This window comes from Rhinolophus hipposideros (genome assembly GCF_964194185.1).
Source record: "Rhinolophus hipposideros genome assembly, chromosome: 15".
Classification (NCBI taxonomy): domain Eukaryota; kingdom Metazoa; phylum Chordata; class Mammalia; order Chiroptera; family Rhinolophidae; genus Rhinolophus; species Rhinolophus hipposideros.
Genome location: NC_138061.1, coordinates 30,899,540 through 30,924,064, shown reverse-complemented (window position 1 = coordinate 30,924,064; position 24,525 = coordinate 30,899,540). Strand labels below are relative to the sequence as shown.

At 38.6% G+C, this 24,525-nt stretch overlaps 1 protein-coding gene across 2 annotated transcripts in view; it reads right to left on the bottom strand.

The window, feature by feature from the left end:
• Positions 1 to 1,224: 1,224 nt before the first annotated feature.
• HTR7 (5-hydroxytryptamine receptor 7) overlaps positions 1,225 to 24,525 on the bottom strand; it is a 70,513-nt gene continuing 47,212 nt past the window's right edge. Inside the window, exons 2-3 of one of the 2 annotated variants that reach the window (XM_081074312.1) lie at positions 10,379 to 11,137; positions 1,225 to 2,942 (exon numbers count right to left, since the gene is read on the bottom strand). In XM_081074312.1, coding sequence (XP_080930438.1) covers positions 2,900 to 2,942; positions 10,379 to 11,137 — 802 coding nt within the window. In that variant the 3' untranslated portion in view covers positions 1,225 to 2,899. Of the gene's footprint in view, positions 2,943 to 10,373; positions 11,138 to 24,525 lie in introns of both variants that reach the window. The other variant, XM_081074313.1, reaches the window with a different exon arrangement.

Sequence of the window (24,525 nt, the reverse complement as noted above, 5' to 3'; positions counted from 1 at the left end):
GAAAGCATGTGAAGGTCCTGAGATGGGAAGGGGCATGGACTGTTTAAAAATGCAGGATTTGGAAACAATTATGTCCATTAAATTGAGAATTCGGTTGATGATCAAAATGCTGAAAGGAAAATTCTCACCACCTCCAGATGGCAATTCAGAACATTATATTAGCATAAACTATTTGAAAAATTGCCTGAATTTTCTATCCTTATTACTAATCTCATGCCTGAAATCAATGATCTAATAAAATTGCATGAAAACATAATCACCAAAAACATATATAAGCATCTCAAGCACATGACACCATGTTACATGCTTTAAGAATTACAAAAGTTTCCAAAAAACCTAGGAACACTCTGAGTGCCTCTGGTTTAATATTTACAGGATAAAACTAAACAACAAGGCAACAGTCATTAGCTCTTACAAATACTTTACTCCCTAAACATGGTTTCCCAATACTCTGCCTTTCCAGAAGATGATAGCTAACATCCTAGAGTGAGATGAGACATTAGTCATAATAGTCATTCTTGCTGAACTGACATAAAATATATGTAAAATGTTTATTTCAGTGATTTTCCCAATTCTTAGTTAAAACAAAAGCTGTCCCTTTGCCATAATTTATGCCATGTGTGAAATGGTATTATAAATTGTTTGATATTTTTCTCATTCAATTTCTACCTTTTCCTTTCATTTGGCTGTCGCACATGTAAAGCGCAGTGAACAGTGTCCAGCCCAGGTAGCCAGGAGGGACCGGAGTTCCATAATGAGGTGTTCAAATCAGGTGGGACAAAGAGCCAATTTGAATCACTAAGGTCCTAATAAAATATTTTGAAAAATACATTTGGAAACCTTGATCAATCCAGTTAACCAGAATGCCCTGACTTTTGGACAGGAAAAAAAAATTGTCACTCTTTGCAAACTGCTATGACACTTACTATATACTATATGGAGAAATGTCTGCCTTGTACCTGAAGGCAAACTCCTGAAAAGTAAGAGTTTGCTTTACCCCTCTTGGTTCCTTCGTTGTCCACAGTGCTGAATATAGCAGGAGTCCAATAAACGTTCATCAATCAGAAATAAATGCTCATTCTTAAAAAAGTTATAAAATGGATGAATCCTCACAGTGAAATGCAATTAATTACATAACTGTCTTGATTACCTGTTAGAATTTAGCAAATATATAAAGCTTGCCCTTCTGTCATTCTGCATAGCCAACAGTTATGACACCAGACCGTCAATTAAAAATCATTACTTAAGTTACTTTATTACAGCTACAAATAAACTTTATTTGATGTAAGGTAATAAAACATTTTCAAATTTAACAACATTTATCTGACCAGAATTAACCATTTAAATTATGAGTATAAGTATATACAGTCACTTTTGCAAATCTGCAGTTCAGGAATTTGTACAAGGTTTGTCTCAAAGGACAGGCCCACCTCCCCTTTCAGGAAAGGCAGACCCTTCCCTGTATCTGATAAGAAGCAATGTCAGCGAACGTTGGAAGAAATCCATAATCCACATTGGAATTCCACGTTATCCTGTGAGGGAACAGCTACATTTATGGTAGGAAAATAGTATTCTCTTTCAGTTCTCTTTTATCAAATGAAGGTTTGCGTTCATTTTTCCCCCCTTAGAGGTACTCTTCTTTTCTCATTTACTGTCTTCCTGTCTCCTTAGCTCATAACATTACACAGTTCAACTGAAAAAAAAAATACTATCCGCAAAGGGACCTCTTCTGTTTCCTTGTCTGCCCTAATGCCTACTACTTTGGGGAGGGAGAGGGGAGAACAGAATTGCCCAGGCACACGTTTGATTTAAGATACAGAGAACACAACAATGAGTCTTCCAGAAGGAACAGAATGGTATTCGGGAGTGTTTACTATGAGTGGCCCAGGTGACCTCCGGTTCACACAATTCAGTTGAACACAGTGCTACTCAACAAGAATTGAAGTACTGATGCTTCACCTCCAGAAGTATCACCTTTCATGGAAACCCCACTACTCCCCTACTTCCTCCCCCAAACACAGTAATGAGCCAGCCTGTGCGCCCGCTGCACCCGGGGGTAATGAGAGTCCGTTTAGTGCCGACACCCACGTTAGCCTACAGAGCAGGAAGGTGGCACTCACTCTTCATCCTGGTAGAAATCCTCAGGGAAGGAATCTCTCTCACGTCTCAGGACTGCTTGGAAGAAGTGTGAGCCCAAGAAAAAGCTTTATTCCAGTTTTATGATCCTCTCCATCCTGAGATCTGTTCCTGAGTTGTACCATAACAGTAAGTGAGTTACCAAAGAAAGTACGCTGGTGGGAAAGTCACAGGGACCCTGCGGAAAAGCCAAACTGTTTGACAGAAGCTTAAAACAGACACTGCTCTGGGAAATCATTTGTATGAGCTGATGGCGGGATTCTGTTTTCTAACACAGACATGCAACATATTCAACACTATGCTTACTGCAGTTAGCTTAGAAAAACACCCTTCTGTCCTACAACAAAAGAAGTTCTGCCTCATGAATGATTCCTGGATATTCACCACAATGCCTAGACTTGGAAGCATGGGAAGCGCACACTGGAACCCACTGCCACTTGCATGGACTTGGACGTACGCAAAGCACCAGAAACGGTTTGCTTTCTGGACTTCAGCTCTGTTCGACTGCTTACAGCTGAGCTGACCTGGCTGTCTCTAACTGAGGGCTATTTCCAATGGCACACAATAGCACTGATCCACAGGAGAAAAAGGAGGGCACCATCTCCCTCATAATATACTTTGTACAACAGATCACCCTGCTTGTCACATCTGAGCCCTCCCAAGAAAGGACAGAAGCCGCGTTCCATAGTTTCAGCAAATGATTTCCTTCTGTTGCCACCTCTGTCTTGTCTTGTTTTTGTTGTCTCCACGATTTCACTTTTGATCATGAATCATGACTTTTTTTCCTACAGTAGTCAGAGTTTTGTCTATAAAGAGAGAGAAAGAAGACAAAAAAAAAATGCTTTAGCAGAATGGTAAATGTTGAGTGTTTTGAGGTGGGTGGATTTAATTTTGACAGCACTTAGTAATTTGAATCATTTGTGGCTCCTAAGGGGTTATGAGCATCTCTAAAGGGAAAGAAAAAGGGCTGTGACTTTTTTTTCGTAGATTTTATAACTTTTACAAGTTGCCAGGGCCTTCATTTATTTGCAAATCAGCCCTAGATACCCCATTTAGAAATTCGCTTGTATAAATACAGCTGTAGCCAAAAATGGCTCCACTCTCAAAAATCCTTGCAAACTACTACTGCACTTGCCCTGCCTGAAAAGAATAATGGTGACTACTAATGACAAATGGTCTCTCCTGGAAACCTTGAGGTTGCATTATAGTAAGCCATGTGCGCAGAGGCCAGGAAACCCCACCACCCGCACTTCCTTCCTCCCAGATTCACAGAAGTAGCATGAGTCATGGGTGGAGTCATGGGTGAAGTCTTGACCAACGGCTGAGACCAACGGAAGAGTCTTTTTCTCCCTGGTAGAAAAAGCACCTTCCCTCTACTATGTTTCCCTGAAAATAAGACCGGGTCTTATATTAATTTTTGCTCCAAAAGATGCATTAGGGCTGCTGTTCAGGGGATGTCATCCTGAAAAATCATGCTAGGGCTTATTTTCCGGTGAGGTCTTATTTTCGTGGAAACACCGTAGATCCACATGCCCTAACTCTGTACCTTCACAGGACTCAACTTACCAAGCCACGGTACATGCTTATGCTTGAGAGCTCGGTCTATGAGGTTCCAGGGCCTGCCACTACACCCCCAGCCTCTGCCTCCCCATCCCATTGAAAGTGCCCCCCTCGTTTGGCTACGAAGACTCCAAAAACGGGTTTTCACCATAACAGGATTGGTTTCTCCACCAGACACCACCTCTTGCTTTGTCCCTCACCTCACACAATGACGCCTGAGGCCACGTCTCAGCTCAGGTCCACGGTTCCAGGCTCCTGGGTATCTGGGAGCAGGTTCTGAAAATGGGTGGTGTCGCCGACAGTGCTCCACACTAATTTCTAGCAGGGGCCCTGCCTCTTCTCAGCACAGAGGAGACCGTACTTCATCTGCAGCTCTTAGCAGCCCGGGCACTGTACTCAATCCCTCAGGCCTCGAGCCACTGGGCCACCTTGTACGTCTCCCTTTCCTCGCCACCCACCTGCTAGTCAACTTGCAAACGTCCAGACATCCTTGGCCTCTTTCCTAGTCTCGATGCCACCCTCCAGGGTGGGCCTTCCTGACAGGAGACCTTTCTTTCACTTTGGTCTCCTAACCCATCTCCCTTCTCCCGCCGTGAACCCTTATTTACACTGCAGTCCTGGTCTCACTCCGGCTCAAAAGGCTTCATCTCTCCTCCCACCCACACGGCCACCTGGCCCTGTGTAATGACCCCACTTGACCCAGCTTCCAGGTTCTGCTGGAGACATGCCCCAGGTTCCTTACCTACCGCATCCACACCTGTGTGCCGCCATCCGTACTCTCACCTTTGCTTTGAAAAACCCCAACCCCCCTCCATCCCTTACATCCCTTATCAAAATTCTACTCTTTATTCAAGACCCACCCCAATGATCACCTCCTTCATGATTTCCACCACAGAAATTTTCTTCCTAAGATATCCCCCCAAGGCTTATTTTTCTTCTAGACCCATCTGTACTGCTTGATTTTACTTTGTGCTATGTGTATTTACTATCTACTTAGAAAACAAAAACAAATTTTTTTTAGAAAACACACAAGAGGTCAATTGCCTGTCCTTTAATGAGATGTCACAAAATTAAAATATAGACAACTGTAAAGCATGAAGCAAAAAAGCTATTATTATTACGCATTGATGATTTAATAAAAATAAAGTGCGAATTCTGGCTAGTTAAGGATGAGAAAAATACTGCTGTGGGGGGGAAATCATCTATGAAATAGCAAACTTTTTGGTATGTTTCTGTCCTTAAGGCAACATCCCACCACAGAAACCTAAAGTTTCAGGTGCCTAGATATTTCTTCCCAGTTCCTACTGGGACCCATTTCGTTTGATTTTTCTAATCACTGGTTTCCATAAAGAAAAGGTAGAATCTCCCTGAACTCCAAAGCTTCAGCACAAACCCTGGAGCAGCACGTTGACAGAATTCATGGCAGGAACCCAAGGTTACTCCGCTATGATTAACCACTGTGATCGACAGGGATTATAAGAGGCTCTTGGAAGAGAAAGACAATACATCACCGAAGAGAAGAAGGGAGTGGGAAAGGAAGAGCTACTTCAAAACAATTTCATGAAAGTCTTTTATATGAAGTAGTTTAGAAACTGCTTTTCAATATTGCTCGCAATTTGGTGTCAAAGAACGAAAGTCATCAAACTATGACATTTAATAGCAATTTAGGCAATTCAAAAAAATCCATAAAGTCAACAAAAAGGAAAAAAAATCCCTGCTTATATCACATTTGATTTTATATTACCGGTATTTGAATACTTGTGAAAAGAGGACAAAGGTTAAAGATAGTGGATTAAAATTACCAGTGAAGTAGTCATGGCCTTTCCCTTCTAGTCCTTCCGTATCCCAGGGAAGATTCCTAAGCACCTGCTAGACACCTGAGCCTCTTGCTGATGAAGAAAATGGGAAGAAGTGGATAAACATTTGGAAGTAGCAATACACAGTCTAGTAGACTTTTTGTACAGGAAGAAAACTATGATCTAGGAGAAAAACACTAGAGCCAAGAATGCAGTTGGGGGTAAAGAAAAAGAGACTAGAACCTAAGCATCCAGAGTGGGAGAACAAGGCTGGCGAGATTCGCATATGGAGCGCTTTGTGTCTAGGATGGCCCAAGAAACATGAGTGTCGGAGAGATGGGTGGGGAACAAAGGCTTCTATGAAGGTTTGCTGTGAGCTATGGGTTGGACACCATGGCATTCTTCCAGAGACTCCAGTCGAGTTACGAGTTGTTTGGGGTTACCCAACTGGTGTTTACTTAAATGTAACTGTGCAAAGTGTGAACTGTGTGAGGTATTTTGGTCACTAGTCTTTTAGTAGCTACCACCAGACCACATCTACTGCCATGTCGGCCCACTGGACCATGAGATTCCAGAGGTAAGAACAGTCACTTATTCATCTTTCCATCCCCTGCCATGCCTGGCACTGTGCCTTGTACATAGGAGGCCCTCAAATGTTTCTGGAGAAAACTAGCCATTGAAGAGACTCTTTACATCCAGCCTCCATCTTCTGATTCGTCCCATATGGTGCCACTGAATCAGTCTTCATCGCTTCGATAATTCCATTCTCCTATTTGCAGAGTCAATGGATTACTACTGTCCACCTAGGGTTTCTCAACTTTAGCATTCTAGACATTTGGGGCCAGGTAATTCTTTTGCGGGGAGCTGTCTGTGTATTACAGGGCATTTAGCAGCATCCCAGCTTCTTCCCACTACATGCCAGTAGGTACTCCCCTCCCCCAGCTGTAATAACCAAAAACGTTTCCAGACTTGTCAAATGTTCCTTGGGGGCAAAATCACCCCTGCTTGAGAACAACTTGTCTACACTAAAATCTCAAATTCTTAAGGCTAGGATAGAAGACCCTTCATAATTTAATTTTATTCTACCTTTCCATTGTGATATCCAAATCTTCCCCCACCCAATACTTAGCTTCAGCCAGACTCTCTGTTGCATAAGGGTGCCTCTACGTGAAATGTCCCCTTCACCTGGAAAACCATTTCTACTCTCCTTTCATTATAAATGCTTTGACCACCTTCACAGACATATCCTTCAGGAAGTCTTCCAGATCAGGTTAGGGTAAGCTCCGAATTACTTTCCTCTCCTTTGAATCCTATTACTTTCCTCTCCTTTGAATCCTTTCCTGTCTTCCCCTTTCATTTGCTCTCATTACAAAAAGGGTAAATGTGCATATGTGTATTTTTGTGTACGGTCTGTCCATTAGGAATATGTGCACTAGGACAGAAAAGGCAGCGTGTATTGTCTGCATCCTCCTCAATGCATGGCACAGTTATGAACAAGAATTTAAAAAGGCGTCTTCCCACATTGGAACTGACTAGAAAGCTTCCTGGTACAGAATGTTTTAAATAGCACCAATTCAACTCTCTCCTAGAAACTTCTTAAAAGTTAATGGGTATTTAGGCCAATCATCTGAAAGGATTTTAATATCCTATAATTTTAAGTACAATCAATAATTATAAATTCAAACAGAGAGAGATGTAATGACAGGACAGTCATTTTCTTAGACCAGAGGATAGCAAACTATGGCCTGTGGGCCACATCCAGCTGTGCACCTGTTTTTGTAGACAAAGTCTTACATACTCACTTGGTGATTGCTTTCTCACTCCTAAGACAGAGTGAGGAGTTGCTGTAGAGACTTACAGCATCAAAGCCTGAAGTATTTACTATCTGGCCCTTCACAGCTTGAAAGTTTGCTGACCTCTGTCTTAGACTAACTGGAAAACAATACCTAAGTGTCCACACTAGCTAAAGACACAGAGGTAAATATCCTTGTAAGTTACGTTAGCTGATTTACTTTTATAAAAGACACAGTAGCATGGAAGTTAAAAGCACTTCTCAACACAGATTTCCCGGGTCAAATCCAGCTCTATCGCTCTCTACATGTATGACTTTGGGGAAATTATTTGAACTCCCAAGCCCTTGTTTTCTCATCTTCAGAACAGAGATGAAGAAAACCAATTTCTCATAGTTTTAAGGATTAAGTGATATAATTCACACAAAGTCTCAGCATAGTGCCCGAGAGTGAATCTTCAATAAATGTGGCATATTATTATTTTAAACTGGAAAACCTATTTGTGTGACATTTGAAAATTTTGTATTTTGTGAACTATCTGAATTGTGTGAAATATTAGCTAAAAAAAAAATCAATAAAATTATTCTCCAGTTCTATGACTGGGTAGGAGGCGTACAAAACAGGGTGCTCTCTAGTTCAAGATCTCCTTTGTTCCTTCCTAGTTTCTACACTGGCTGCTTAACTGGACTCTCTGCCACCAGACTTTCTATTTTAACTGCCCTTCCCACTGCTGCCAGACACTTTCCTCAACCCACGTCTCAGCATGTTACTCCTGAGAACTGAAAGCAACATGCTTTCCTGTTCCTGTGCTAAACAGCTCTGGGACTAGGCAGAATCATCCAGCTACTTATCCCAGGAAATAGTTGCTTCCAAAAGAAGACTGCACACCAACAGTACAGCTTACTTTGCAAAACTAATAGTTTGCTCGCTAATCCTGGTTTTAAGGTCCTCACTTAGCTGCGCCCACCAATCCGAAGCTACTATATTATAAACACTGCCCTGTACTCTCCAGCTCCCCACCTCACGTCACCCAGCACAAGCCCTAAAACTCTATACTGTACTTTCCTTACTTCCTCCATCTGAGAAACTACCAAGACTCTGTCAAGAAGGTGTCCTCCCACACGCCACTAAGTCTAACACACTTACTTACTTCTACTAACAGGTTTTTGTAATGGTCTTCTTAGACAGCTGATGGCGACAATTCCCAGCTCAAAAACATTTCATAGTTTTTCACTGACTACAGACTGAAATCATTTGACAAATAGAGTTGCACTGGGGTAATTCGGACCACATCTACCACTTAGGGGCTATGTGACCTTAGGTAAGTTACTTTATGTCCCTGAGCTTCAGTTATTCTTCAGAAAATTGGGGATGCTAGAAGCACCTAACATTACAGGTAGAAGGGTGTATAACATGTGAAAGGTGTTTAATAATTGTTAGCCATTGTCACTTTTATTTATCACCTATTGTGTGCCAGTCACTGTACTAGATCTGTAAACAGAAATCTAACTAAGACACAGCTCCTTCTCTGAAGGAATTTAGAATCTGGTGAGCAAACACTAGTGGTCAATTCAATAACAGTCTTATAGTCCTGGAAAGATCTCTGGGGATACAGGTTTGCCATAGTGCATATTCTAGAAACAAAAATTGTATTCTTCAAAAAAAAATTGTTTTTAACATTTTTATTTGAACACTTTCATTATATACAAAAGAGTATATAGAATAGATGTAAAAATGAATACCTGTGAAGCTACACCCAGGTTCAAAAACTAGCATTACCTGTAGTCCCACAACTTGGAGTTCCCAGGCCAAAAAACAATCTTTGGTTTCCCTCATCCCTGCTAGGGGATGTTTCTGCCTGCCTCATTCTAGTGAAGTTAGAGAACAGGATGAGTTCCTAGAAGTGTTCAGAGCCATTTGGGGGAGTAGCCTACATTTGGAGCCTCTGGAGTCTACTGTAATCCATGAGGTACTTTGGTACTCTCCTTGAGCAGGGCTGTTCCCAAGATACTTGGGAGCACAGAGGTGTCCTTGCCACCTTTATTACACACAAAGGAGTCGAATGCATGAAAACTAGATAGAAGTAAGATTCAGATGATGTGGAATCTAGACCTAGCTACTGGTGCCACGAGTTCACAGGGCCATCTCACTCTCCAGGACTCGGTCACCTCTTCTGTCAAATGAAGGGTCTGGACAAGATGACTGGGAAGGTCCCTCTCAGCTACAGTGGTCCATGGTTCTCTGATCCATTCCCTCCTGCCAGGTGCAGTGAAGAGGACTGCCGTCTCCTCTCACATGCCCAACACTAATGGGCTCTCTCTCACCAGCACCTTCCATCTTCTCATTCCAGTGTCTTTCTCCTCAGCTTTCAATCACGACGATGTCTCCTCTACCTCAAATTTAAAGCAAAATCTTCATCTGACCTGCTAACAACTCTGATTACTATACTGTCTCCTACCTTCTTTACAATGCTAAAGTCATTAAAGTGGGTTACATGGGAAGGGTCCCTTTCCTTATCACCACTGGCCCTTTGCACTCTGTTTTCAAATCCCAACACCCTATTGCAATTGCTTCCTGGAAAGTCACTAATGCCTCCTAGACAAACTCAACAACTCTCTATCAGTTCTCAACTCCTAAGAGAGCAGGCAGCACTTCCTAAAAGCTCTGTAGCTTCCAACCGGTGTGAATTTGCTTCCTTTATCCGTAAGGGTTGAGGCCATCAAAAAAGTTTGACTGGATGTAAGAGTAATAGCAATGAAAATTATACTGTTACAATAATTAGAACTATACGGACATCATTTGGATGTTATTAATGGAGAAAGGATGGGAAACATCATTTTCTTTGTCGTCAAACATATTAATTGCAGTTCATCAGCACATCAGTCTCGTCTTCCAAACCAACTAAGTACCTATCTTTGGCTTTCAGACTTCTGTTGGGTAGAGGAGAAATCCATAGAATTCTAAATTCAAGTCTAATATGCTTGGTAGAATATAAGGTAGCTACTACGGCAGGAAGCTTTCTGAGACATGTTTCATTCAAGACGGGCTATAGAACAGTTGGGGGGATGAAAGGAAAATAGTGATAAATGACCTTACAGCACAAGCTCTGGCCTGTCTGGCCTCTCGGCAAGCTTCAGGGCCTCGTGCATGCCTGCAGCCGAGAGCTTCCGGTTGATATTCCGGTACTGGCACTGGAGCAGGCTGCGATAGGTGGTCCTCAGGTCCCGGTTGAAGAAGGCATATATAAAAGGGTTAATGAGAGAGTTTGCATAGCCCAGCCACAGAAATGTCCTCTCCACCCACAGCGGGATACAGCTGCAGGCAGTGCCACAGATGAAGGGTCTGGCAGTGGAGAGGAGGAAAAACGGCAGCCAGCACACGGTGAAGGCCCCGACAATGATCCCCAAGGTGGTGGCCGCTTTCTGTTCCCTCTTAAAGATGGAGATGTTTTTCCTTTCGTGTTTGAGGAGTCTCGAAAGGTTGGCACAGTCCTCCACCTCCTTCTGGAGCTTCACCATGCCGTTCAGGGAGATGATGCTGTCCGGCTCCTGCAGGCGTGGGAAGCCAGGGAACTTGTGTTTGGCAGCGCTCTTCCTGGCGGCCTTGTATATCTGGTAGTACATGAAAAGCATGACGGACATGGGGATATAAAATGCCACTGCGGTGGAATAAATCGTGTAGCCAAAATCCTGGCTGATCAGGCACACCTTGTCGTCATTTACATTCTGAGCCCATCCAAAGAGGGGGGGTAAAGTGATGGAGGCGGAAAGAAGCCAGACGGAGAGAATCATTTTTGCCATGCATTTTCCATTCTGCCTCACAGGATACGTCAGTGGCCTAGTGATCCCAAGGTACCTAGGTGAGAAATGGAAATAGAACATGTGACTACAGTGATCACAGCTCATCAACTAGCAAGTACCTCCAGCTAGGTGCTAGCCTTTATACCTAGTAGTTCCATTCCTCACAATAGCCCTTCTAAGTAGGCATCATTATTCCCATTTTTCAGAAAGGTGAACTAAGGCTCTGAGAAGTTACTTATTTTATTCCTGGTCACACAATTAGCTAGAGGTGCTACCAGGATTCAGTAAGAGCACTGTGCCTGTAATACTAGTTCATGCTCTTTTCACACCTTGTAACTTCTCACATTCCATGTAATCAATGAACTGAAGATTAAACATCCACCCTCCTATGACCACTGCCACCGAAATGAGCCAGGAACAAAATGTGAAGCCTGATGTGGGATGTTGTGACACATCCTCACCAATTAACTAAGGTCTACCACACTCTGATATTATACACCCACTGATCTGCTCAGCTGTCTTACTTCAGTTCAGCTTTTAACTCATTTTAACTATTCTGCATTGCAGTGAAAGCACTTCTTTAAGATCACAGAGATCTGTGAGATATTTAAGAAATCCTAGGGTTTTGGAATAGACAGTAGCAAGTGATCCTGTTTTACCCCCAGAAGATTCTCACACAAGAGTAATGTCAGAGAAACACTCTCTCCTCTCTTGAGACGGCTCACAAGAAAGGGTACAAGTCTAAAACATATTAGGTAAACACAACATTTCTTCTATGCTTAGTTCTATATAGAGAATAAACATTTCTCCGACTGTTGTCAAGGATTTATAATGCAAAAGAGACTCAACAAACAGAAAACATACAGTAAGACATTTGCCGAATGCTTGTCAGTTTCAGTTTTCCAAATCTGTTTTCTCCTCTGTATTTAATGGTCTTGGTTTGTATTTTGGGGAGGATGCAAAAAGCACTTGAGAAGTTAAGGCAAAAGTTAGTCATTTTATTGTTTTTATACTTCATGTATGTATTTAAAAGATACACTCTTAAAACATAAAAAGGAAAGATACAGAGAGTCCCCAATTTACCAACAGGTTATTTTCTGAATGTCTGTCAGCTAGTAGGTTGAAATTTTGAAAATAATTATTTTTTGTGCTAGAAATAGCCTCACGTCTTATGCTTAAATCATCCCCAAAAGTCAAAAACCATGCCTTCACCATGAAAATTAGCATCATTGCAAACTTACAAGGCATAACTGAAATACAGTAAAAAGGAATAAGCCAGTTTGGATTATTAATCAAGATTATTTATTCATTCCTTCAACAAATATTAATAGAGCTCCTTCTATATGCCAGGCGCTATTTTAAATGCTGGGGATATGGCAGCGAATAAAACACAAGAAACTCTTGAATGCAGGCACAGGAAAATCATGTCCGGGTTGAACAAGACAGCCCCGTGGTAATGCTGAAAGGACTCCTGATCCCTTCCAAGGATTCCTGTTCTTCACTTCACAACCTCTGCCTTCCCTTTGCCTTGATAATACTGACCCACAAGCACCATCCCTAGGATTATCAGCTGTAACTCAGATTATGTTTTGGCTCCCCAATAGAATGATGAGAAAGAGAGAGGTTTTCCTGATAATGCAAGAATAAGAGCTGAAAAGGAAGGGAAAAGAGAAAAGGAGGTCAGAAGGAGGGAGTAAGAGAGGAAGAGGAAAGAGAGACGGGAAAGTGAAAAGGGAAAGCAAGAGAAGGACAATGTGAAGTAGACTTTGCCTTATGTGGAATTATCTGAAATCATCTGAGTTTTAAGCTATGGGAGGAAATTTTTAAGGAAAAAGAAAAATGTAGCCAAGGAAACCCCTAAAAAAAAGGTGTTCGAATTGACTGGAAGACCACAATTAAGCTGATCCCTGCCCCAACACTGAATGCAGATGGTTCATTAAGGGGGAAAAAAAGTCTCCCTTTCTTTGCTTTGGTTCAGGAGCTCTCTCTCTCTAGCCAGAACTCCTTTGCAGACCTCTCCTTTTGGACCTAGTCCTTAATTGTCTATCAGCGCCTGTAGATGTAGATTTTGGCTCCTTCCTTGTTTCCCAGCTCCCCAAAGCCAAATTTTCTAGAACTGGGACTTCGATTATCTTCTCTTTTCCTGTAGTCACAGGCATAAACTGCTTATTCCCAAACCAGGATCTGGCCTCCTAGATACCAACCCAGGCTGCAGGTCCAACAGGAAAAGATTTGTTCATACAGTTCCCCAGGTAGCCACCAGATGGCAATATCAGACCATCTTACACCTACTGAACTAGGGGGTCAGGATGGTGGGTAGTCATTATAGAACAGGTGTTTGTTGGAAGGAGGAAATAGGATTACTCATGACAAGAAAACAAGTTACATTTCACTTGTAAAGTTATACAAAAAAAAAAATTAGCTGGCCTAAAATTCATAACCTGGCGAACTCTATTTTTGAGGAAATCAGTTCAGTTCTCCCTTCCATCTTTCAGTTTTCCTTACTCATATTATCATCAGGCTTAATTAAATCCAGCCTTTCTCCAGCTCACATGAATAATATAGAATTCATAAAGATTAATCCTGAGAGATGAATTAATTGAGATTAAGGACATCTCAGAATATTAAATAATCTCATAAGAACAGCATGATTCATTCTAACATACTTAGTCTGACTTATATTACATTTCAGTGATGTGGGATTGGCCCATATTTGGTCCTTTCTGAATGTACAGATTATATTCCATAAACTTCTATTTTATGCCAAGTTCTCTAATGATCTCAAGTCATATTCTCCAGTAAGGGAGCTATATCTGCTTCTTTAGTCTCCTGGGTACCTCTTTATGAGTGAAGGCTAAAGTCAACCAAGAGATGATTAGAAAAAATGAGTGCTCATTAAAGTGTCTGGAAATAAAGTAAATAAACAAAACTCAATAGCTTTTAAAAACTTAACAATTAGAAAATATTATGGAAGGAAACAATTCCATGCACAAAAAAAATCAAAAAATTAAAATATCTAAAAAAATCTATTAAAATGGCCAAGCTTATAGGAAGCAAACATAAAATGCTACTGGAAGACTAAGAGAATGCTTGGATCCATGGAGGAAATACTTTTTTTAAAATAAGAAAACCTGGTATTATAAAAGTGCCAATTTATCCTTAATCTAGAAATATTATATAACTCCAGTTGAAAACCTTAGAAGGATGTTGGTTAGTGTGATCAAGTGATTTTTAATTGCATCAAGTAAATATGCAAAAATAGACAGAAAACCTGAAAAAGAAAAAAATAAGGGATACTTATCCTATAAATAGTAAAACGCCACAGGAAAAAAAATCTTAATAAGAATTATCCAGAAATAGACAGATCAATAGAACAGAACAGATCCAAATATATCGGGAAATTTAATGTAAGAAAATGAGTCATTTTAAATCAGTAATAAAAGAGACATTCATGAAGTCTAACAACTGGCTAGCAATTAGGATAAAAATAAAACTGGCTTATCTTTCTTCCTATTCAAAAATAAACGCCATACTATCAGACAGAGAAATTAAGAAAATAATCCCATTTACAATTGCATCAAAAAGAATAATACACCTAGAAATAAATTTAAACAGGAAGTAAAAGATCTGTATTCTGAAAATTATTGACTGATAGAAGAAATTAAGGAAGACATAAATAAATGAAAGGGTATACCATGCTCATAAATTAGAAGAATGAATTAAAATGTTCATACTATCCAAAGCAATCTACAGATTCAATGCAAATCCTATTAAAATGTCAACAGCATTTTCCACAGAACTAGAGCAATAATCCTCATATTCATATGGAATCACAAAAAAGACTCCAAATAGCCAAAGCAATCTTGAGAAAGAAGAACAAAGTTGGAGGTATCACACTCCCTGATTTCAAACTATACTACAAAGCTATACTAATCAAATAGTATGTTACTAGCACAAAAACAGAAGCATATGTAGATCAATGGAATAGAATAGAGAGCCCAGAAATAACCCCCCATTTACTTACATGGTCAATTAATCTACAACAAAAGAGGCAAGAATATACAATGAGAAAAAGACAGTCTCTTCAATAAATGGTGCTGGGGAAACTGGACAGATATATGCACAAAAATAAAACTAGACCACTTTCTTCCACCATACACAAAAATAAACTCACAATGGATTAAAGACGTAAAGGTAAGACCTGAAACCATAAAACTCCTAAAAGAAAACATAGGCAGTAAAGTCTTTGACATCGGTCTTAGCAATTTTTTTTGGATATGTCTCCTCAGGCAAACAAAGGCAACGAAACCAAAAATAAACAAATGGGACTAACTCAAACTAAAATTTTTGCACAGTGAAGGAAACCATCAACAAGACAAAAAGGCAACCAATAGAATGGGAGAAGATATTTGCAAATGATATATCCAAAGAGCAAACTTATGGTTGCCAGAGGGAGGGAGGTGGGGGAATGAGTAGAAATAAGGAAGGAAATTAAGAAGTACAAACTTCCAGTTATAAAGTAAGTCATGGGGATGCAATGTATAGCATAGGGATTATAATCAATAATATTGAAATAACTATGTACCATGACATGTGGTTACTAGACTTATTATGGTGATCATTACATAAGGTATGTAAATATTGAAACTAATGTAATATTGTACGTCGACTATCATTAAAAATAAATTTTAAAAAAAGAAAAGAAAAAACATGCTAAGAATTGGAAAGAGGTGATGTAAGGGCCCTGTGATAGGGTTAAAGTTTGGAATAAAAAGTTTAGTGTAAAAAAATAATAAATAGATCCCAGGTGGATCAAAGATTATCATATAAAATATTAAAACCTAAAATTATTTTGAGGAAATATGGGTATTTATGCAATCCCGAAAGGACAAAGTTCTTTCTTAACCATGATACAAAAGCCTGAAACTATACAATGACATAGTGATATACATTTTTGACAAAGTTTTATACGCAAAAACAAAAAATAAATGGCATTTACTTTAAAAATCACTATTTACAGAGTTAAAAGTCAAATGACAAATGTGAAGTCCAAATAACAATATCCCAATATTGAAAGGACTCCTTTTAATAAAAAACAACTATCCCACAGGTCAATAAAAAGCAACTATCCCAATAAAAATACTGAAGCAATTAATCAAAGAAGAAATAAGGATAGCCAATAAGTACTTAGAAATATGTACAACTTCACTAACAATCAAAGAGATGCAAATTTTTAAATAATGACATACTTTTCGGTCATTTGTCAATGTTTAAGAAATCCAATATAAGGGAGGTGTGGGGAAAAAAGCACTCTATCATCCTGCTGGTGAGAGAGTCAAATCAGATAACAGGACTAGAGGGCAGTTTGGCAATTAATACACATTTACCTTCAGGCTGAGCAATCAAGACTTCTAGAAATTTGTCTTGAGAAAATAAATGTACAGGTGCAAAATGATTCATGTGCAAGGATGTTAACTAAACACATAAGAGAGGGGAGAAAAGATCCAATCTTAATATCTATCAATAGGAGATTAGTTTAAAAATATGTGTCATGTAACCTATGATGTATATATCTATTTATTGATACGAAAACCAAAACAACAAAAAAGTGGATAGAAAATAATGCCTAGTCATAAAACACAAGTAAAAGTGTCATATGTTAATCTTTTTTATGAAAAACTAGGTGTTTATATGAGTGTGTGTGTGTGTGTGTGTGTGTGTGTGTGTGTAGCGGGTGAACTGAGATGTCTAAAAAAATATAATATCTACCAGAATATTAATAGCAATTTTATCTGAGTTGTAGAGATTTTAGTTTAAAACTTTTTCTTTGTACTTTTTTATGCTTGTTAAAAAAAAACTGTGAGTACGTAAAACGTAAAAAAAAATAACATCATTTTCATTCTAAGAACAAAATAAAAGATTTCAGAGGAGTCTATGATTCCTAAGTCATTTAAGTGATTTTGGCAATAGAGACAATCTGGTTCATAAAATGTACAAAAAGCTGATAATTAAATCTTAGATTGTTTTATTTGATTAGCTTTTCAAAAGTGTTTTATTATATTCATAAATTCATACAAATGAAACAAAACTAATTGGCATTTAAAAATCCCATAATTACTATATAAAGTAATACTGGTATTCAGGGAAGTATTTGTCCAAATTATACATTCATTCTCCCAAATCTTGTAGAGTATAAATCTTACCTTGGAGGGAGAGGGAAAAAAGCAGCCTAGATTGATTCTAAATATTCCCTGTTATGCATGGTTAATATTTATCACACTAACATTTTATGTTCACTGTTAATTAGAAGTAGGGTGCATAGAAAGCCTTCAGAATTTAACTTTAAAATGCACACAAATGTTAAAATACAGTGAGTCTCAGACAAAGGCACCAATGTATTATATAATTGAGAAATGTATGCAATTCACATTAGGAGTTCCATTAAAGAAGGGGTTTGGAGGAAAAGGATTAGGGAGTTATAATCTATATAGAGAGGGATTAGAAAGCAAATTAACTCTGCTGCCTGTCACCCCAATACACTTTAATTTAAAAAAAAAGAAATGATAGATAATGGTTCTTTAATTAAATGACTTCCCCTGAGTTGTGTTGCTATAGAATAATAATTGAAGGCGTAAAAGAAAGTAGGTAGAATTGTTCTGAAATGCACTGCATTTGGAGTGTTAGGCTTATAAAAAGGTTTGTATGCTTAGCATTCCTCTCCTGAGAGACCTCCTCCCTCATAGTAGGTGAAACCCATTGGCATCTCCACCCTAGATCACTGGTTCTCAAAGTTGTCAGATTATCACCGAGAAGCTTTTGAAACATATACATTCCTGGGCCACCATCCACAGATTCTTTTTTTTTTTAAGAAGGTATGTAGACCCAGGGCTTCGTATTTAGTACTGACTGTTCTAGTTCTTGACATTAGAGTAGCCTTCCCTTATTCAATTACAAAAACTTTATACTTATTGTATAAAGGACCTTAGCTTTACTTTACCTACATCCTAAATCCTAATGGTTTGCTTCCAGTTTGGCCTAACAAAATATCAAGACTCATGTTTACATTATCTTAGGTATTTGTTCTATCTCCCAGTACTATGCCAAACACAACTGAGGTAAAGCATGGTTTTTATGTCTTAAGTTATAGATTTTTAAAAAAATGCATAATACACAACAGGGTTTTGTAAACCTTTTTGACAATAAGAATAAGTATTTCTCACAATAAGAAATATATTTTCCACAGTCACTCAGTAAAAACACTTGTATTTATGTGTATACACAAGAAATAGAGGCCTACAAATGTTATGTACATATATAAGTATATAGATACAGATATGCATATATTTACATATATATGAAATTGAAACAACAGTTTCACAATATTAAGACTGTTATAACTTGAATTCACTCTCTTCTATTATATGCTATTCTACTTTAGATTTTTTTAAATGCCGGTTTTCTGGAGGGATTTATGCTAAGTGAAATAAGTCAGAGAAAGACAAATACCATATGATTTCACTTATATGTGGAATCTAAAAAACAAAATAAATGAACAAACAAAACAGAAACAAACTTGTAGACACAGAAAACAAACTGATGGTTGCCAGGTGAGAGAGTTGTGGAGAGCTGGGTAAAAAAAAAAAAAAAAAAAAAGAAGAAGGGATTAAGAAGTACCAAATCGCAGTTACAAAATAGTCACAGGGATGTAAAGTACAGCATAGAAAATTTAATCAATAATATTGTAATAACTATGTATGGTGTCAGCAGAGGGTTACTATACTTATCAAGGTGATGACTTTGTAAGTTATATAAATGTCTAACCACTAGGCAGTACACCTGCAACTAACATTAAATGTCAACTGTAATTGAAAACTATTTTAAAACATTTTTTTAAATGTTGGTCTTAATGCACTAAATTGATTTCATAACCCAAAGCCTGGAAATAGGTCAGATACTATTTAAGTGCAATGGAGAAACATAAAGCAGGAGAGGGGCATAGAGAGTAGAGGCTGGGATTCGGAGCAAGTTGCACTATAGATTTGCATTGTGATCAGGACCTCAAAGCCCTTTCATTTCTACCTTTCACAGTAGGTGTTTAGACCTCAGTTTTTCCTTAAACCTTGAAATTGTCTTGTGTCTTTAGGTTGTAGATCTCCACTATCTCAAGCAATAGATTTCTACCCAAGTCTTATTCGACAGAACCCAAACCATCCCCCGCCAGGGCACAAAGAGCACTGACTTTGGGCCTATGATTCTTCACTCCTCTATGGCCTCACTTCTAATTCTCTCCCTCTCTCTCTCACTTTTCAGGTTTACAGGTTTATTCGGGTCCACCTATAGATATACTAGTATGGAAGACTTTCATTCAAACCCCTACCTAACGGACACTCAAAAAAACATAACCGACTTCCTTCCATCAGAACTCCATTTTAAAGAATGGAATTGGCAAATTAGGCGGCAACTTGAGTTGATCCAATAGGAGAGTAAGAGGATGGTGATACAAAACATCTGAGAAAGGAAGCAAGACTAGAGGGTGGTTATACCCTACATACAACAGAGTACAGGGACCTCGAGTAGGTGTTTGTAGAATTCATTGGTATGAGACCTGGCTGGACCGGAATTGGTGAAGTGGCAGTATGAATGAAAAAAAGAAGACAGAAGCAAAAGATACTGTTGAAACAGAATAGACAGAACTTGGAAGTAGTTTAGCAAGGATGAGGGAAAGGGACAAATACAAAGGAAGAGTTGAAGAAAACTCATCAATGTTTTCAAGCCAAGATGACTGGGAAGAGGGTGGGGCTATTCTCTGAAACACGTAGTGCTCAGTCCATGCAATCCATCTTCCACCCCGAAGAGGTCTCTGGGACGGATCTTGTTGGGGTCACTGATGACCTCTTCATTCAGTGGACAGTTCTCCATCCTCATACTTAATAGGTCTGCAGCTCTTGGTCTGCACTCACTGCCTCTTTTTTGAAACTCTTTCCTTGGTTCAATACCACCAGTCTCTGGGTTTTCCCACCCCTCGGCCCACTCTTGCTGGTCTTCTTCGCTGCCTTATCCTCCACAATGGGGCCTTTATGTTTTGGAATTCTTTAAGGCTGGGTCCTCACCCCACTTTTCTTCTAACTCTATAACCCCTAGTTGTTCACACCCATTACCAGTGCTTCAAAAACCTCTATTGGCTGATGATTCCAAAATCTGCATCTCCAGCCCAGATTTCCCCATGAAGCTCAGACCCACAAATCCAACTACCCACTTCACATCTCTATTTGGTATCTCTACAGTATCTAACTCACTCCTTCCTTCAACACCTTCTATAGGTCTGGCACCATCTCAGCATGTCCGAACACATCATCATCTCCACAAACTGAGTCTCTTTCTATTTCCTCACCTCAGTGAATCTACCTACGGGTGTGGTCATCCTTGACTCCTCTTTCTCCTTCATCATTCCCCTCCCAGTTATTAACCCAGTCCTGTCTATGGACTTCTGCAATGTCTCTAAAAACTTTCAACTTCTCTGTCTCCATTGCCACTACTCTAGAATCAACCTCTCTCCATGATTACTGCAATGGCCTCTCAATGGGCCCTCCACATCTATTCTTCTCCTTCCTAATCCATTCTCCTCATGCATCCAGCATGACCTTTTATTTATTTTTTTAATTTTTAAATGTGAATTTATTTCATTGAACCAGTAATATCTTCACATACTTAACATTTAATGTATAACCCAGTGTATACTGACAAGTCTTGTGTCAAATCCTTTTCCCACCCTCATCACCCACCTCCTGTATGTATCACTTCTATTAGAATTGTGTGTACTCTTCCAGCTTTTCTTGTACAAATGCAAACAAATGGACGTAGACGTTCCCTAGCTTCCACTTTCTTACACATAAGACAACATACTGGATACACTATTTTGCACATAGCTTTCTTTCACTTACCAATATATTCTCGAGATACTTTCACACTGGTGCATCGAGAGTTCCCTCATGCTTTTTTAGAGCTGCATAGCATTCCTTTGTAGGGCTGTGCCATCATTTATTTATCCGGTAATAAATAAATAAATAAGTAAATTTAAATAATATCTACAACATTCTTATATACCAATCAAGGACTTAAAGAAATCCACACTTCAGATGTGAACAACCAGGCACATAAAGAATGAAACAACCCAACACCTTCCTTAGTGATGTGAACTCTAAAACTGATTGGCTACCTGTCCTTTGGTTAGCCTTTCAAGAAAAGGAGTGATATTGTTGGCCAACGCTGGTTTCCAGCTACTGAAGGTCCCACTGACGCAGAACAGGATCGGTATTTCCTCCCATTAGCCAAGAACATTCCCATTAACTGGAGTCCAGGGCCTAGTACCCAAAAACCCCGTAATTCCCGGGGATGTGTGTCCTTGAGCCATCCTTGCAAAAGAGACAAGAAGACAAGTTTCCTCAATATACCTCAAGTTGCTGCACTGTTTGGATTTAAACTATTTAAAATTTAAAATAGGATTGTTTTACTTCGACTTTAAGAATAGCATGCATAATGACCACTGCAGTATACATCTGAAGCTGAATAATACTGAATGCCGACTACAATTTTATACATATATGGTCATAGGATATGGAGTACAGCATAGGGAATAGGGTCAATGGAACTGTAACAGCTATATACGATGTCAGAGGGTTGTAGATTGGGGGGGTTATGACTTTGTGAGGGGTGTAGATGTCTAACTATGACTAACAATAAATAAATAAATAAATAAATAAATAAATAAATAAATAAATAAATAAGAATAGCATGCATTGTAGTCTAAACCCATAATTATTCAATCTTTTAAGTACATAAAAATATGGCCCCTCTAGCTTTAGGTAAAACACTTGTGCCTGTATTTAATACTTTGATAGCACCACTTCCCTTTCTTAAGTGAACTGTATGGAAAGTTATGAATTAAATTTACCCTATCCTCTCTTTTCTATTCATTACTGTTTATAATTGTTAATTAATTTGCCCATTTCTATTAATCATCCCCCCAAACAATCATCTAGCAAATATATTAAATCTTGAAATGCATATTATGTATGTGTATATACCCAGTTTCAATCTGTTTTCCTTCTAAACTAAATTGTTTATCTAATCTAGGGATATCCCAAATGTTCGATATATTTCCACTGAAATAAAGTAGAATATAAATTAGCATATACTTACCAAATGCATTTTCGAACTTAAAGTTTTAAACATAATAAGCTTTAGACCTTACAACTAACTATAACCAAATACATATTTTAAAATAACTATGAGAACAAACAAAAGAATTTTTAGATTTAGAAAACAGATGATATGATATATTCCAACCTAGAAAAGGAATTTAAAAAATTAGATTCTGAAATCCAAAGCAAAAATAAAACAGCAACAGCAAACATAGTTGGCACAATAACAAACATCAATAGTTAGTTCTTTAAAATGAATAAAACCTAAAATTCCCTTTATAGATTGACATGACAAAGAGATGGAAAGAGGAAAGAAATAAAAAGAGAAGGATCACAATTTTCAAAGTAAATTAAAACATAACAAAGAATTTATTAAAAAGCTTTTTGGGAAAAACTACATTATATCATCATATGTATAAAAGTCAATATTTAGGAATACATTGCAATTGAAAACTAAAGACAAAGTTACCATAAAATAATCAAACCTTTAAATTCAGATAGTATGAAAATGAATTCCTAAAAACAAAACCCCAGGTTATAGCACCGTAATTTTTACTCTTATCTACTTAATACTTTAAGAAAACAATTAGCATCAGGTATTTAGCTGGTTATTCTCTTCTTTCATTCTAATCCTTTATTGTCATATCCTTTTAAAATTTTTCCAATGGCACTATTTTACTAGTTTGAAATAATATTCAGTAGTAGTAGTAATAGCGTACATGAGCCATAGTTACAGAACTTAATAACTTACTCCTTTACTAAGAAACACAAAATATATCAATAAGAATGGGAGATTATTCTCCTCTTTCTTCCCCTCTAGCACATTAACCATTAAAAAAACACCACAACTTGAGTCCAGAGGCTGTTTCTATTCTTCTCCTCTTCCCTTATTCCCTTTTTACATGTCTTTATACTAAAGCAAAACTATTCCAGAATTTAAAATTGCAGCTGATAAAACTTACTCTCTACTTGTTTGGGGGAAAAAATATATTCCTTTTACACATGTGTCTACCCAGAAACCCAACCTGCTTTGTGTAAGTTTAATGAAATATGGCATGTAATTTTTTCCTTTTATCCCCAGAATGACTATGCTAAAAGAACAGGAAGAGCAAAAATAAGTCTGCCTCATGTATTCTTAGCATTTGAATAATACTAGCTAACATGTCCTTCTAATTTAGTTTAGAAGGAAAACACATTGAAACTGGGCATATACACATACATAATATGCATAAAGCATGCCAGGCTCTGTGATAAATGCTTATATGCAGCACTGGATTCAGTTCTTGTAACCCCATAGGGCTAGTAGGTTATCCCCATTTTACAAATGGATCAGAAAGATTAATTTACTCTCCCAATGTCACGTAGCTAATAAAGTTCAAAACTGAGTTTCAAACATGGGTTTTCCTGACTCCAGAGCCTTCTCTTAACCAATTCACACTTGTCTATTTAATCATTTATAAAGCACATCCATATACATGCTCTCATATAATCCCTGTTTTCCATTTATGTTGGAGAACCACTGAGTGTAACTGAAAAAGTTTAGAAGCCCCAACTCTAACTCAATATAGAAATTTCCATTTAGAGCATCTCCTGTTTGGGGTTAAACTCATACATTGACAGAGAAGTCATAGCTACTTGAGCACCCAGTACAGTTTGGACAGTCCCAAGAGTTAGTCTGCAACCTCCTCAGGAGTTTCCTGGGTATAATCTGAAATTGCCTCCATACTTGGAAGGCAGAGGAAGACCAAAGAAAAAGCAGATCACTACAGATATGTAGATGGCAAGTTTAACTAGCAGGCGAATTTACTTATGAGGCCTGTCTTGGGTGGCTGTGAGATGAGTAGATTTCTGCATCCACCCGCCAGAATCTTTAAAGTTTATATAGAGGCCTTAACTGGGTTCGGTTATGCACACAGAGGCTTTAACTAGATTTAGTCACATACCCAGTCCAGATAGTCTCATCACCACATTGCTATCTCAAGGCTGTGTCCTTGGGACAACTTCTGGACGTGGGGAAGGCAAGCAAAGCACATATTCTAAAAATGGGTGGGAGAAGGGAGCCTCCAATTGACCGGTTCCAACTCTCGGATCAACTGGTGGTCACATCTTCTTGATGACCTCCTCCAACCCCAAGTGTTTAAAAGTTCCAAATTATGTCAAATACAAATGTGCCTTTTAATGGATTCCCTTCCATGGGTGTCACTCTTTCGAGATACTGACATACGCGTATGACAACTATTCC